At 39.1% G+C, this 14,066-nt stretch overlaps 1 protein-coding gene across 2 annotated transcripts; it reads left to right on the forward strand.

The window, feature by feature from the left end:
- The first annotated feature begins 8,911 nt into the window (after positions 1 to 8,911).
- On the forward strand, positions 8,912 to 11,596 carry LOC147624985 (uncharacterized). Of its 2 annotated transcripts, none has more exons than XM_086818922.1 (3): positions 8,912 to 8,970; positions 9,118 to 9,329; positions 9,782 to 11,596. In XM_086818922.1, exons 2-3 carry the CDS (start codon positions 9,281 to 9,283, stop codon positions 10,228 to 10,230), a joined length of 498 nt encoding a protein of 165 aa, XP_086675048.1. In that variant the 5' UTR covers positions 8,912 to 8,970; positions 9,118 to 9,280; the 3' UTR covers positions 10,231 to 11,596. The 2 variants fall into 2 exon arrangements, with proteins under 2 accessions (XP_086675048.1, XP_086675049.1); XM_086818923.1 differs by having other exon boundaries at positions 8,920 to 9,033.
- Positions 11,597 to 14,066: the final 2,470 nt, after the last annotated feature.

The following is a 14,066-nucleotide window of genomic DNA, read 5'->3' on the forward strand; positions in this document are numbered from 1 at the left end:
ATACTTTTCATATAGTTGAGGTGTCTAGAAAAAGTATCTGTAGGCTTTATTTTTAACTCAAAAATTTTAATTTTTAACCCAATTTCAAAGTGCTTACCCTTGGCCCCAAATATTTTATCTACTGTGTTCCATGCATCACCAGCATCCTGAGCATCAGCTATATGATGTATATAGTTGTCACTAAGTCCTAAAGTTATAATAGCCATATCTTTTTCATCTTTTAGCAACCATGCTTCCTCTCCTTCTCTAGTGGAAGGTTTCTTTTGTTTACCATTTACAATTGACGATAAGCCCTTTTTCATTAAGGAAATTTTTATCTTAACTTGCCATTTTTGAAATCTCGTGCCATTGAATTTATCCATTTGAAGTGTAGCCATGGGTGGTCTTACCGCTTGGATTTGAAGCACAAGGGAAGTGTCTAAAACCCCTTAATAGAAGTAGAAGCAATAGCAAGTCATCGACTTAATAGAAGTAGAAGCAGTAGCAAGTCATCGACTGATTCAGACAGTGGACTCCGATATAGCTGTGACTCCAAAATCTAACTTAGGCAGCTAACTCAGAGAGTTGACTCCAAAATCTAGCTTAGGCAGCTGACTACGAAATCTGACTCAAGCAACTGACTCAGAGAGCTAACTTTGGTTGGCAAGAAGCTGACGTGGTGCCCATCACAAGGTCACCAAGTGATGTGGCATCAGCAGGTTGAAAAGCTTACGTGGCATCAAAAGGTCAAAAATCTAACGTGGCATTAGCAGGTCAAAAAGCTGATGTGGCATCAACAGAGCAGCAGCAACAGCTGACATGGAATCAACAAGTCAAAAGAGGTAACTTAGTAAACCCCACAAAAAAATGTAAACCTGTGGCCATGGCAAGACTGTCAGTAGTAGGTTGTTGGCTATCAGCAGCAGCAGAGAAGATCCTTAACTATCAACATGCAAGTCATGGACAGTCTCAATAGAGTCCAAGGGGCTATGCCCTAGAGCACCGGTGGTGCTCTATAGCAAGAGGGCACCATCGATGGCGATACTGTCCATAGAGTAGTAGTAGAAGACAATGAGCCTAGTAGCACTTCTCATTACTCTCGAGATTTGATGTGCAGGTGATGTAGCATAAGCAACGGAGAGTGACGTATGCAAAAGCGATGCGAAGCTAGGTGACCTATAGAAGTCATGTGTAGCCAACCTGGCTCTAATACCACTGCTATATTTCATGGTGGATTGTAGACTAAGAACAACATAGTGGATTAAGCCTAAGTGATGCATTTCCATTAGATCTCTTGCCTCTTAAATAGGCGCAAGTACAATCTTTATTACATCAGTGATGAATTTGGGAATCCTCCTCCAAAATCATCTCCACCTTCCCATAATTTTTTCCTTGATTAGCTCACTAAATTTTAGCTCCTCCTACTCCCACTTGAGGAGCTTGCATCTTCCTAAGAATTTTTTCTAGTTTAACATCTATAAAATCATACTATTCTAATGCCAAATCTATCAAATACCTCAAATACAATAAATGTCCAAAATACCATGCCATGTCTAAGTTTAAACCATCAAATGCACCAAATATATGTGCTTTTAATGAGTGTGGAGGAGTAGGCCATGGATGAACCGTCTTCCAACACTGATAATGCCGAGGAAGAAAATTTTGCACATGATGGCTATACCTTAAGAGTTGCATGCAGTGATATGCCTACTTCTTGTTTGTCATTGTCGGGATACTGATTGGTATTTTGATTTAGGTGCAAAATTGTTAGCTAGTTTTGGTTCATCAAATGCAAAGGAAGAGGCTAATTTGGCTCATGATGATTATGCCTTAGTCACTATATCTTCGCCACAAAAAAACCAAATGTTCAAACAAAATCTTAAATAAGGCACACATGGGCACATATGTTACCTAGACGGGTTGGTAGAACATGGGTCTAGGAAGCATAAGGTCATGATGATTATGCCTTAGTCACTATATCTTCTCCACTATATTTTGATTTAGGTGCAAAATTGTTAGCTAGTTTTGGTTCATCAAATGCTCAGGAAGAGGCTAATTTGGCTCATGATGATTATGCCTTAGTCACTATATCTTCTCCACAAAAAAACCAAATGTTCAAACAAAATCTTAAACAAAGCACACATGGGCACATATGTTACCTAGACAGGTTGGTAGAACATGGGTCTAGGAAGCATAAGGTCATGGGTATGAATCCAAAGTGGGATGTGCACTTGGATGCATGCATATTCTCATTTTTTCTCTCTCTTACCACTAATAATGCTCAATTGAAAAGGACTCTAGGCATGACACGTGGCTCATCACTTACATATGATAAACTCATCATACCTAGATGTACTTAAATGTATCTACTAGTAGAATAAAAATAATATTGCATTCAAATGATAAATGCCATTATGTATAAACCTAGTCTACAAAGCTAAGGGAAATTAAGAAAAAATTATAATTAAAAGGAGTCTACATAGCCTAAGCTGACCAAGTTCAGCATAACAAAAGAGCCTGCCAATCCTATAGGTATTGTCAAATTTTCATGTAGAATTTTCTTTTATAATAGCAAGCTTTGAATAACAAACCATAGATAGCTTCTTCTCAATGTAGGTGGATTAGAGAGAAATTAATTTTGGATTAATTTCTATGTAAACCTAGTTTTTACGATCCACTATTATGCCAGGTGTCCCTTGGGTTGGGTATCGTAATAAATGCACCTAGTTGTACTCTGACAAACATGGCAGAATCTTAGAGAGGGACTCTACATCCTAGAAACAGTCAACCACCTGGACCCAAAGTCTAAAAGTGGACACCAAAAATAAAATTAAAAATTAAAAATTAAAAAAGGAAAAGAAATAGTTGCCACCCGATAGCCCAAATAAATAAATAAAATTTTTCAGAAAAGTGTGTGCACAAACTTGCCAGATATTTGTTTTAGGTCATTGTTGCGATTATTTTGACGTGACTTGTATATGACCCCCAAAACTTACAAGTTTCAATAGTCAAGAGGTCCTCAACTGTAGGAAATCATCCCTGGCTTGCCTGAAAAAAGTGCATCATTTCTTATCGTAGTATTATTAGAGACACCTAAAACCCACTTTGGACAAACTTGGGCAACACAAAAATAATAATAAAATAAAAAATCAAAACATGTATGGGATATCTCCCTAGCCCTAAAACAGTCTAAGATGACATGTAGTTGTAATCTGGACGTGTTTTAGAGATAGGTTTAGAGGAAAGTGCTTCCACCCAACTAGGCTCCTACTAGGTCACCCTTAGCTCGAGACCTTCTTTAGGGACTCGATTCAGCATGGTGCAAGGTCTAAGAATGTAAAGTAGGTCACCCTTAGCTCGAGACCTTCTTTAGGGACTCGATTCAGCATGGTGCAAGGTCTAAGAATGTCAAGTAGTGACACTTCCTCTGATCTTGGATCGATCAATTACTTCAAGGGTTTTGGTTTGTGGCTTCAGCTACACCCTCTGGACGTACCCATGCATCATATCAAACTGGTGATGAAGGAGTTGAGGTCAACTCCAAGGCCACACCTAATGTAGCCTTGCCACATACGAACCCCAAACATGTACAGATTCTTGTCCGTACAGAACCTATCTCACCGGCCGACTGTTGAACTAAACTATGTAAAATTTTATTACCAAATATGGTAGGACAGAAGAGGAAGTGTGAGAAGTAGGGACCCTACTTTGAGTTGCTAGAGTGAAAGAGGAAGAAACTCTACATGGATCCCAACAGAGATTAGCAGCCCAAATTGCACTAGCTACTTATGCTACTTAAAATGAACATCTATTCCATGTTCCTGATAGCCTAAAGGGTACCAAACATATTGGATTCATGTTCAAAATGGATCTAGGCATAAGATTCGTAGATACACTATTGCAGACTAAGAACTGGCAATTTGATACATAGAACCTATCGTGACTTGCATAAAGTGCCTGTTGAACTAAACTATGCACAAATTTTACTACCAAATATGGTAGGACTGTTAATCCCATTTTGGATTAGCAAAGATGCTCCTCCGATTGAGGACATTAATAAGTGTCATGTAAAGGCAATATAAAAGTTGTATTGAGATACTGGTCCCCCCAAGGCCTTAGTTAGTAAGTTTTGGGAAACCAAGTATGAATAAGGCCTAGTTTTATATAAGGCAATTCTCATAATGAAATGAAACAATCCCCCTTTGTGCTATGAGAACTCTTTTACTTTGTCTTGAGAGAGAGAGAGAGAGAGAGAGAGAGAGAGAGAATGTGTGTATGTGTGCTTTAGTACATGTGCCTCTTTCATGTATGTGTGTTCTAGTACATGTGCCTCTTTCATGTATGCCTTTGTATATGAGAGAGTGAGGTCGATTGCCTTGTATTCATGGTGCGAGGAGAGACTCCGTAGTGACAGCATGGAGGTGGAATTCGGAGGAGTGGAGCTTCAAAAGTGAGCTTGGGGAGCCTCAAGCTCAAAGCACTGGTAAGTATCCAACGATTATTGTGTCTATTGCTTCTCCCGTTTGCAGTTGTGAAGAGGAGTTCCCTCTTGGGAGATGCGGTATCCCATAATATTTTTGGCACCGCTGCCTTTGTTTCTTCCACCCTCTTAGAGCTTCAGCTCCCACTATGCAAGATTCACCATTGCCTTTGCATTTGGAAGGTGCAATGTGAAGAAACTATGTAGATAAGGTTTGAGTGGTAGAGAAGGAATTGTAGAAAATCGTGTGTTTTCTTTTCTATTTTTTTTCCAAAAATTCATAAAAATTACAAAAATAAAGAGCCATTGGTTGTGTTAATAACTTGCATTGCATTCCTAATCCTTAGCACAATCATTCTGGATCATTTGTTGCCATATATATATAGGCACTGATGTGTGTGAACACACTTAGGACCGCCGAGGCACTTTTTCCCTCTTTAGGAGGTTTTTTCCCCCGGCTTGTATATACGCCCATCCTTCTAGGGCTAACTAATCTTTTGTACATTGACACAATCTAATACATTGTGTGTTGTGTGCATTCTTGCTTCTTCTTCTCCAAGATTTGTGTGCTTTCCTGCAACCCTAATTCCAACAATTGGTATCAGAGCAGGCATCGGCTCCCAGGGCTACGTCGCCAGCACCCTCCGACTCACGTTCTCCGATTAAGAAATTTTGACAGTGCAGTTTTCTCTAAAACAGGCATACGTATTCTATTGTGGACCGTGCTACATAGTATGAGTTGTTTTCTGTTCAATCTTTGCTTCATTACAGGCAGCTTTTGCATCAGTTTCAGTCAGTGGCCATGGCTGATAACAGCAATGATGTATTTCGCATGTTGTCTGCTGAAGACAAACTGGATGGAGACAGCAACTACCCACTTTGGGCATACATGATGCAGCATGTTTTGGTTGCAAAAGGAGTGTGGAACATTGTGCAGGGTATGGATGTACGTCCAGGTTCTGTGGATGTAGGATCTGTTGAGGATGTTGCAGGTTCTAGCAGCTCTACTGTTACTGCTGTTTTACCCACTGCTGAACAAGCTCGTTGGGATGGTAAAGATGCGCAGGCTCATGCCTTGATTGCACTTTCTGTCAAACGTAACATCACCCCACATATTCGTTCAGCTAAAACAGCAAAACAGGCTTGGGATATTCTAGCTGGTTTGTATGCAGGTCATAACGAGGCAAAAATCTCTTACCTGCGTAAAGAGCTGGAATTGAAGATTATGCAGGAAGATGATGATGCTGTGAGCCATTTTTTGCACTTTCATGTGTTTAACTACTGCATCGACAGAATGATGTTTTGGAGTGTAATTTTCCTATCCAAATTGTTGGAATTAGGGTTGCAGGAAAGCACACAAAGCTTGGAGAAGAAGAAGCAAGAATGCACACAACACACAATGTATTAGATTGTGTCGATGTACAAAAGATAAGTTAGTCTGTTTTATGCTTGATGGGATTGACTAGTGCACATAGGCAAACAAGTAGAGGGGAGCCTAGTCTCATGTGTTTTGTAAGCCATACATATTCATGGTATGCCAATCAATTCTCGACGGCAATGGATGACTCAAACAAAGGAATGAGAAAAATATAAAAAAAAGCTTATTATCTATCACCAATATTAAATCATTTTATGCACTTGCCTTGCCCTTGTATTTGTCATGGGGATTTACAAATTCAAGTCTTTTCTCATTGGCCATTTGGGAGTAAGTAACCCAAGGCACCCATCACTGGTTACAAGGCTTTTGTAAGCTTTTGGTTTTATAAGCCAAATTCCTCATGTTCTAACTCATTAGAACACTAAGACAGATCATGAAGGTAACACCTTCACCATTTACTTTTTAGTTTACCTAAATGTTGCATACACAAGATCCCCCTATAATGTTGTCATCTTGAAAGGAATAATAAAGCTTTCATTTTCAAATAACTCATTAGGATGCAATTGATTTATGTAAGAATCTCTATGTTCTATCAATCTTCTTGTTTTCAAAATATAGGAATCTTGTAATTATTATTTCATTATGGCCAACTCCGATTTGTATGGCTTTCTAACATTTTCTATTTATAAAATTTTCAACTCTCACATGTCCCCATCCACACATGTATAAGAATTATAGTTTCTTATGTACTAAGATTGTATTCACTATTTCCATAGTCTCTTTAAAATCCTAATATGCAAACTTGATTATGCCTAGACCTACAATAAAACAATGCCCTCCAACCTTAATTGCAAATTACACCTATTTTGGTTAGTGTTATCTCAAATTATAGTGTTCCTATTACATATCTCCACCGTTTCTCATCCATAGATGGATTCCCAATCTTAAAGTAACACAAAGTAGACTTAGATTATTCTAAGTCCTCCAACAAGGATAACAACTTGTTGGGTTGTAAGAAGTCTACACACATGTTATTTATCTATGGATTCCCAATCTTAAAGTAACACAAAGTAGACTTAGATTATTCTAAGTCCTCCAACAAGGATAACAACTTGTTGGGTTGTAAGAAGTCTACACACATGTTATTTATCTATGGATGCACGTGAGAATCCAATCCTAAGAACTTTCAATATCTAATTCTTGTATACAATTTGAAGTTATCTTACTCATTAATGTTTTTAATTTTAAATGAAGTTTTGATTATACAAAAATGTTTCTTGGTTATATATTTGTGCCATGCAATCTATCTTCTTTCTAATGTCAATCTATTAACATGTACTACCCTAATGCTAGATTCTCTCTCATATTTGGTGCTATATTTTGCTCGAATTAACACACATGTGTGCATGCATGCACGCACGCACGCGCGCGCACACACACACACACACACATGCACACACGCACAAATGCGCACGCACACGCACTCGCACATGCACACACGAGAGAGAGAGAGAGAGAGAGAGAGAGAGAGAGAGAGAGAGAGAGAGAGAGAGAGAGAGAGAGAGAGAGAGAGAGATTATACAAACACATGCATGTGAATGTCTTAAGACACTTTAGGTGTTTCTTGCAACAAGTAAAAGGGACTAAATGTCTTCATGTGGCCTCCTATAGTAAGGGTAGATATTTTCTTGCATACACATATGTCTATTAAGATATATTGATTTTATTGGAGGTTAGGGTTTTCATTGGCAGTGTCAAGTCCCGTTGTCTATTTTCATTTGAAATATACATAGAACAAGTATAAATACATGCATACGCACACACCTAGGCACATTTCACAAAATTTTTTTAAAAATGAAATATATGTGATGAAAGGGTTTATCCGTCATGTGACGAAGTTTTCATTGAGTATATATACACATCAAAAACACGTTTTATACTTCCTATGGCAAATTCTATTTCAATCTCAACATTGTCAAGTCCCACCGTCCATTCGATTAGACACAAGGGAGTGTGTATAAGCACATACTTATACCTAAACATTCTTGACACAGCAAGCCTACAATTTTCACTTTGCACAAATAAAGATACATGCGTGAGAGAAACTTATCCAATATCAAATGATATGCCCATGGCCACCCATTTTTATGTTAAGAAAATGTGACCCTTGCTTTTTCCTTACACCTTGCTAGGTATAATCACATTAACACTGTGCGATGCATGCATGTTTTAAGTCAAATTTAGAGCCTAATCCTTCTTATATGTGGCTAGGACAACAAGAATAAAATTTCATGGTAAGAGACCTACTAGCTAGTTACCCAAAGGGTTGATGTGATCCTTAAAGCAATGCACATGTATGCTTGTATCATGATACACATGTGACACATGTATGCTTATGCTTGTGTCATGATACACATGTGACATATGAGTTGTGCTCTATTATGACTAACAAAATAGGACTACTCTTAGAAGGGCAACTCTACCCTTATCTTTAGTGAAAATCTTTGGATGGTCAAACACATTAATGTGGAATATTACTTTCATGACAAGATGTGGATGTGAGATGGTGCTCGAACTTATGATTATATAGGGTGCATCCTTTCTCCACATGGACTATTTTTTATTCCCCCTACCCCTCACTCCATAATAGGGTTGAAGAGGGTAAGTGTAGGACAAGATTGTAAGTGTCCCTTCCTTGTTTTTTTAAAATAATTAAGATATAATTGCAAAAAAATGGAAGAAAATGTAGGGTGCAAAAACATTTCAACATATGGTGAAAAGCTCACCAAAAAAATAGTTTCCCAAGTGTCTGATGATGCTGTCAAAGCTCTGGGGCACGTGATGATGGAAGCACCCTTCTTATACATAAGCAATGACAAATGAGGTGAACATGGTACATAAGAGAGGGATTTGAGGAGACCCAATAGAAAGGGAGGAATAAGGGGAGTACGTGCGGCACGTTTGGGAGCATATTATTCTAGGAAATTTGGAGAAGTATAACAAATAATTTATTTCCACAAAATACTATACTACTATGCCATATATATATATATGCTCAACCCTCTCACACACACATAAATACCTTAAATTAACTCGGAGAGAACTGACTGTTCCAGCACAATACAGATTTAAGGTCTGGCCAACCGCCATGGCGTCCACGATTTCTTGTTGTGCACAGCACGATTAGTCTGTACAGGTCTAGGCTATGCAGTTGTTTCTGTTGAACAAGCCATTCCCATGAATTTCTAAACACGCTTGCGCTTGTGGGACGTACATGTAGATGGATTAAAGCCGAGCTGATCAAAGCTTATGGATGCCACCATGGAGCTCTAGAGTTCGAACTGATGCCATCAGCTGCAATGGCTATGGCCTAGAGATTCCAGTGTAATACGAAGAGAACCTTCACTGTATCACAATCCCAACGAAGAAGAAGACGAAGAGAAATGCGATTTCTTTTACCCCCTGAAACGAAAGAAAAGATCGGTTCTTCAGGTGAGATTTCTCTCTTCCTGTACATACATACGTGTGTATGGGTATACATATGTGTGTGTGTGTGTGTGTGTGTGTGTGTGTGTGTGTATAGAGAAAGAGGGGGGATGGATGTATGTATTTATGCTGCATATACATATGTAGATGATAAAGCAACCTTGTGTCGCTGCGAAGAATAACTTTTCAGGCTGCAGTAATACTTAGATGCTGCAAATTCATGTCGTCTGTCAAGTTCAATTTCTCTATAGTACGTGTGTGCACATGTGCGCCCATGTGTGCATGCTTGCACACATCTGTGTGTACATACATATACATAAAGATTTGAATCTGTGTATGTATGTGTATATACAATCTTATCTTATCCTTGCCTGCTCCACTTGTTTAGTGGTAATTGTGCTTTCTCTTTTCATGTTTATTATAAATTGAATCTTGCCCTTTGTCGTGATTGTTTGCAGTCAAGAGCAGGCATCTGCTCTTCCAAGCCGAACAGCAGACAATGGGGGGTATGGTAGTGCCTCCTTCTAGTAAGGACCCCTGCTCATTAAATCCACGCACAGGAGCCCCATGCTCGACAGCAGCTGCTTCCACATTGATCGTCATCAGCATAGGCATGAGTGCCATGATTCTTTTGGTTTTGATTACCATCATGCTCCTGTGCCGCTCTCATATCATGTACAGACAGAGGATGGAGCACAGTAGGCAACGTGCTAGAGTGGCAGGAGAAGAAACAGGGGGAGCAAGAGGGGTACCACCATCAACACTCTCTGCTGTGCCAGATGTGTCTGCTGGCAGTTGTGACGATGTGCTGTTGGTTCTGTTTCCAGGTGAGAAATATCCTGTCACATGTGCCCGGGTTTTGCCCTTGCATTCAGCCATTGTGGAATCCAAGCAACCCAGCTCCTGAGTTCCCCGGCGGCATCCAGGCCATTTGGCCAAAATTGTATTGCCTTCAGGGTGGGAGACCAAGCCACCTTCGGGTGGGCACTCAAGTTCCTACTACAGAAGGATCTACTCAAGGAGAAAAAGAAATCAAAAACAAGGGAAAGAAAAAGATAACCGCATAGAGAAACCATAGCCAAAAGTGCTTGAATAAAGAAAACACAAAAGGAACATCATAAACAAAAGCAGAAAAGAAAACCTAGGGTACTCAATTTAAATGCCGGTGGTGCAGTGTTGGTAGGCAGTAGGCTATGGCAGCTCCTGTCTGATGCAATTGTAGGGACGAGCAGTAGTCTGGCATTAGGCGAGGGACTTCAGTAGAGTTATGTAGTCCTACAACAGGGCAGGGAGGTGGGTGGTGAGATTGGAGAAGGTGCCCTTTGTGAAGGGAACCTTACCTAATATCCTTAAAAGTTCAAACCCTACATTATATCTCAATCCTGATTCATTGACAACCCTCTTTATGTGGTGTGAGAACCTGCCTAAGATACCTAGACTAGTTCTATTATATTGCAAAGCTTTCCAAGTTGGCTCAAGTGCACTATAATCTTTGTTTGCAGGGTAAATGATAGTTGACAAGAGAGAGAAAATGGTTGTGTTTAAACATCTGTGCATTTATAGGGCTTTATCTCTAAGTGGCATTTTTCTACTCCTTTTGTAGCACCTTTCTGGTCCATTTGCACCACTTTTTGGTGCCCAACTCGTGTGCTTCAAAATTCGAAATAGTGTTCTAGTGTCTTGTTGCTGACCATGAGCAGCCAGCCCATCTCATTCTACCCCCGCCAAGACTTGGAGCTCAGCCCATCACATTCTTCCCCACCAAGACCTGGAGCTTTCTGAGATGGGGCTCCTTTCTCTTGAGGCTTTTTTCTATCCTTTTTAAGCACATTTTCGGTTCATTTGTGCCACTTGTTGGTCTCCAAACTGCCCTTTCCAAAAGTTGCAATAATGTCCACCATGGGTAGCCTATTACATTCTCCCCCAGATTGGAGTTGTAGAGCGTCCAAACAATTACTAAACAAAAAATTAACAAAATCAAGTTTGGAATGTAGAAGGGTATTGGATACCTTTTCGAGAATTGAGACAATGAGCTCTCACCTTGTCTACATGAAAACTTGCAAATGTATCTCTTGACAAAGCTTCTTATTAGGCACCACCTAATGAAGTACTTGCCATTGGTCATGCACCTATAGACTAGTACTACCCATTGATGAGAATGTATATGTTTGCACATATGAGCATGTGGTTGATGTTTTTACAAAGGCCTTGGGTGTTGAGAAGTTTTAGCTATTCGAGAAAAAGTTGAGAGTGCATGAGATGGACTTGAGCTTGTGGGGGAGTGTTGAAGGATGCAAGGTCAAGAGGTGTGGACAACCCAAGTTGACTTGGTATTACAAATTTTTTTTTGACGGGAATTGACAAATGTTATAGATAAGTGTGAAAAGGAGTAAGCAAGCATGTGTGTGTGTGTGTGTGAGTGTGAGAGAGAGAGAGAGAGAGAGACTCTTGAATAGGTGGTTATTGAGAAAATCGAGCAAGAAAAGAGGTGGAATGAAGACCTACTATATTTGGGTTGATTGGATAGAGTACGTAATCTTTTATTGATTGAGTGTAGTAAGTAGGTAATGGCATCTCCCAATAATTGAATTTAATATTTTCTAATTAATCTAATATTAAGCATATGCAACTTCCCTAGGTTGAATGGGTATCAGTCCTCTAGGCAATTTTCCCTACAAATTCAGCTTGTGTGCTATGTTGACAAGGATACATTTCAATGTCAACTATGCTCCATTATAAGCACAATTGTTTAGGCATGTGTGTAACAAATGGGGCACCTAATTGAGATTAAGAAACTAGTGAGGAGGTGAGTTAGATAACTAGGCAAACATCAAGTAGGATAAATCTACGTGGTTTTACATAACTAAGCTTAAATGGTTCTTCACGCAACTGACTAGGCATGATGGGGAGGTTCAAATATTTTGGGTTCCATTTAAAATGAGTCATCAAGATATCTAAACAATTTACTTACGGAGACATTTTGACTTTGGTACTTTCAATCCTAATGAAGAGAACAAGATATTTAGAAGTGGATCCTACAATGCACCCTTTAGATGTCATAGTTCACTTTTTGAGTTTCCCCAAAAAGTCAAATTTAAAATCATTGGCCCACACACCTCCCTCCTCCTTTACTTTAGATCACAATGTTGGCTTGGGCTCTCTTCACCTTTAAATGGAATACTTTGGGTGGTGGTGCAGCAAGGATGGTTGTATAAGAGCTACTTTATCCCGCTTAGGCATACCCACTTAGGCAATGACTTCTTCCTAGTTTTGTATGTCTATTGTCTTCATCCTTAGTTTTGTAAGTTTATTAGCTTCATCCTTCGATTTTGTTTCTTGTGGGATGAGCAACCAGCCCTTTCATCTTCAAAGAGGGAGTGCACGTGTTTGAATTTGGTTCTAGTGGTTGTTGGGAAATGATCTCCTTGTTGTTGGATGGAGTGAGGGAGCCTCCTCCTTCACTTGATGGAACTATTATAAAAACACCACATCAGTGCTCACCATAATCTTTCTTTCCTCAGGCCTGTAGATTATGTAATGATTGCATATTATATCTAGAAAGAAGCACTTGTAAATTTTGGATCCCACTTGGTCTTGCTTGAGTCTAGAACATACATACAATAGTGACTTTCAAAAATTTTAAAATATACATTTGAAGGTTTCTTACTATAGCTATTGGGGAGTCATCCCCTTGTTTGCTTTGGTGTAGCTCCTATTAAGATTGTGCACCGTAATATTTTGCTCCTTGGACTAGAAGATACTAGGCAATCCTTTTCACTTGAGCATAGTCCTAGCCATCTCCATAGCAATGGGTTTTTTACATTTTTGTTTACGTGTGGTTATCAACTATCACCATTTGATCCCTCCCTCATCACACCTCGCAATGAATTTTAATGAAGTGAATTCTCCACCCCATTCAAGTTAAAACTTCTTTATATTCAACCATTGATAAGCACATTTTTAAACTTCTGATAGGCTTGGCTTTATCCTTCAAAATTGTCTTTAACATCTTCCTACTATAAGCAAGTAGGAAGAAGGTTTCTTACTATAGCTATTGGGGAGTCATCCCCTTGTTTGCTTTGGTGTAGCTCCAATTAATATTGTGTACCGTAATATTTTACGCCTTGGACTAGAAGATACTAGGCAATCCTTTTCACTTGAGCATAGTCCTAGCCATCTCCATAGTAATGAGATTTTTACATTTTTGTTTACGTGTGGTTATCAACTATCACCATTTGATCCCTCCCTCATCACACCTCGCAATGAATTTTAATGAAGTGAATTCTCCACCCCAATCAAGTTAAAACTTCTTTAGCTTCCATTGATAAGCACATTTTTAAACTTCTGAGGGCTTGGCTTTATCCTTCAAAATTGTCTTTAACATCTTCCTACTATAAGCAAGTAGGAAGAACTATCTAGAACTATGGCTGACATCTTTCCACAAAAAAATGGCATAAATAAGCTATAGAGTTGACTTGACTATGATAGCTTACCTCCTATGGAAATGATTCATAATGCTTCTTAATAATCATACAAGTTTCACATGCATCTGACATCCTTGGAAATACTAGTAAGTGCTCCCTAATCCCATTTTTTTACATCTCCTTCATGACTGCAAAGCTCAGGTGCCCAAATCTATTATCCTATCGCTTACTTAGCTTGGGAAATAAAAGCTCAAAGTTCATAGAGGTTTTGTTACGCTTGGCTCCTCTGCTTATGACTGCATATCCCAATCAAAGTGAA

The sequence above is a fragment of the Cibotium barometz genome, chromosome 24 (genome assembly GCF_041138505.1).
Source record: "Cibotium barometz isolate CiBa-2024 chromosome 24, ASM4113850v1, whole genome shotgun sequence".
Classification (NCBI taxonomy): Eukaryota; Viridiplantae; Streptophyta; class Polypodiopsida; order Cyatheales; family Cibotiaceae; genus Cibotium; species Cibotium barometz.

Excerpts from the sequence above, each read along its gene's own strand:
- LOC147624985 (XM_086818922.1), top strand. The coding sequence starts at position 9,281 with ATGCGATTTCTTTTACCCCCTGAAACGAAAGAAAAGATCGGTTCTTCA. Across the intron at positions 9,330-9,781 it reads AGAAAAGATCGGTTCTTCAG|TCAAGAGCAGGCATCTGCTC; the intron begins GTGAGATTTCTC and ends GATTGTTTGCAG.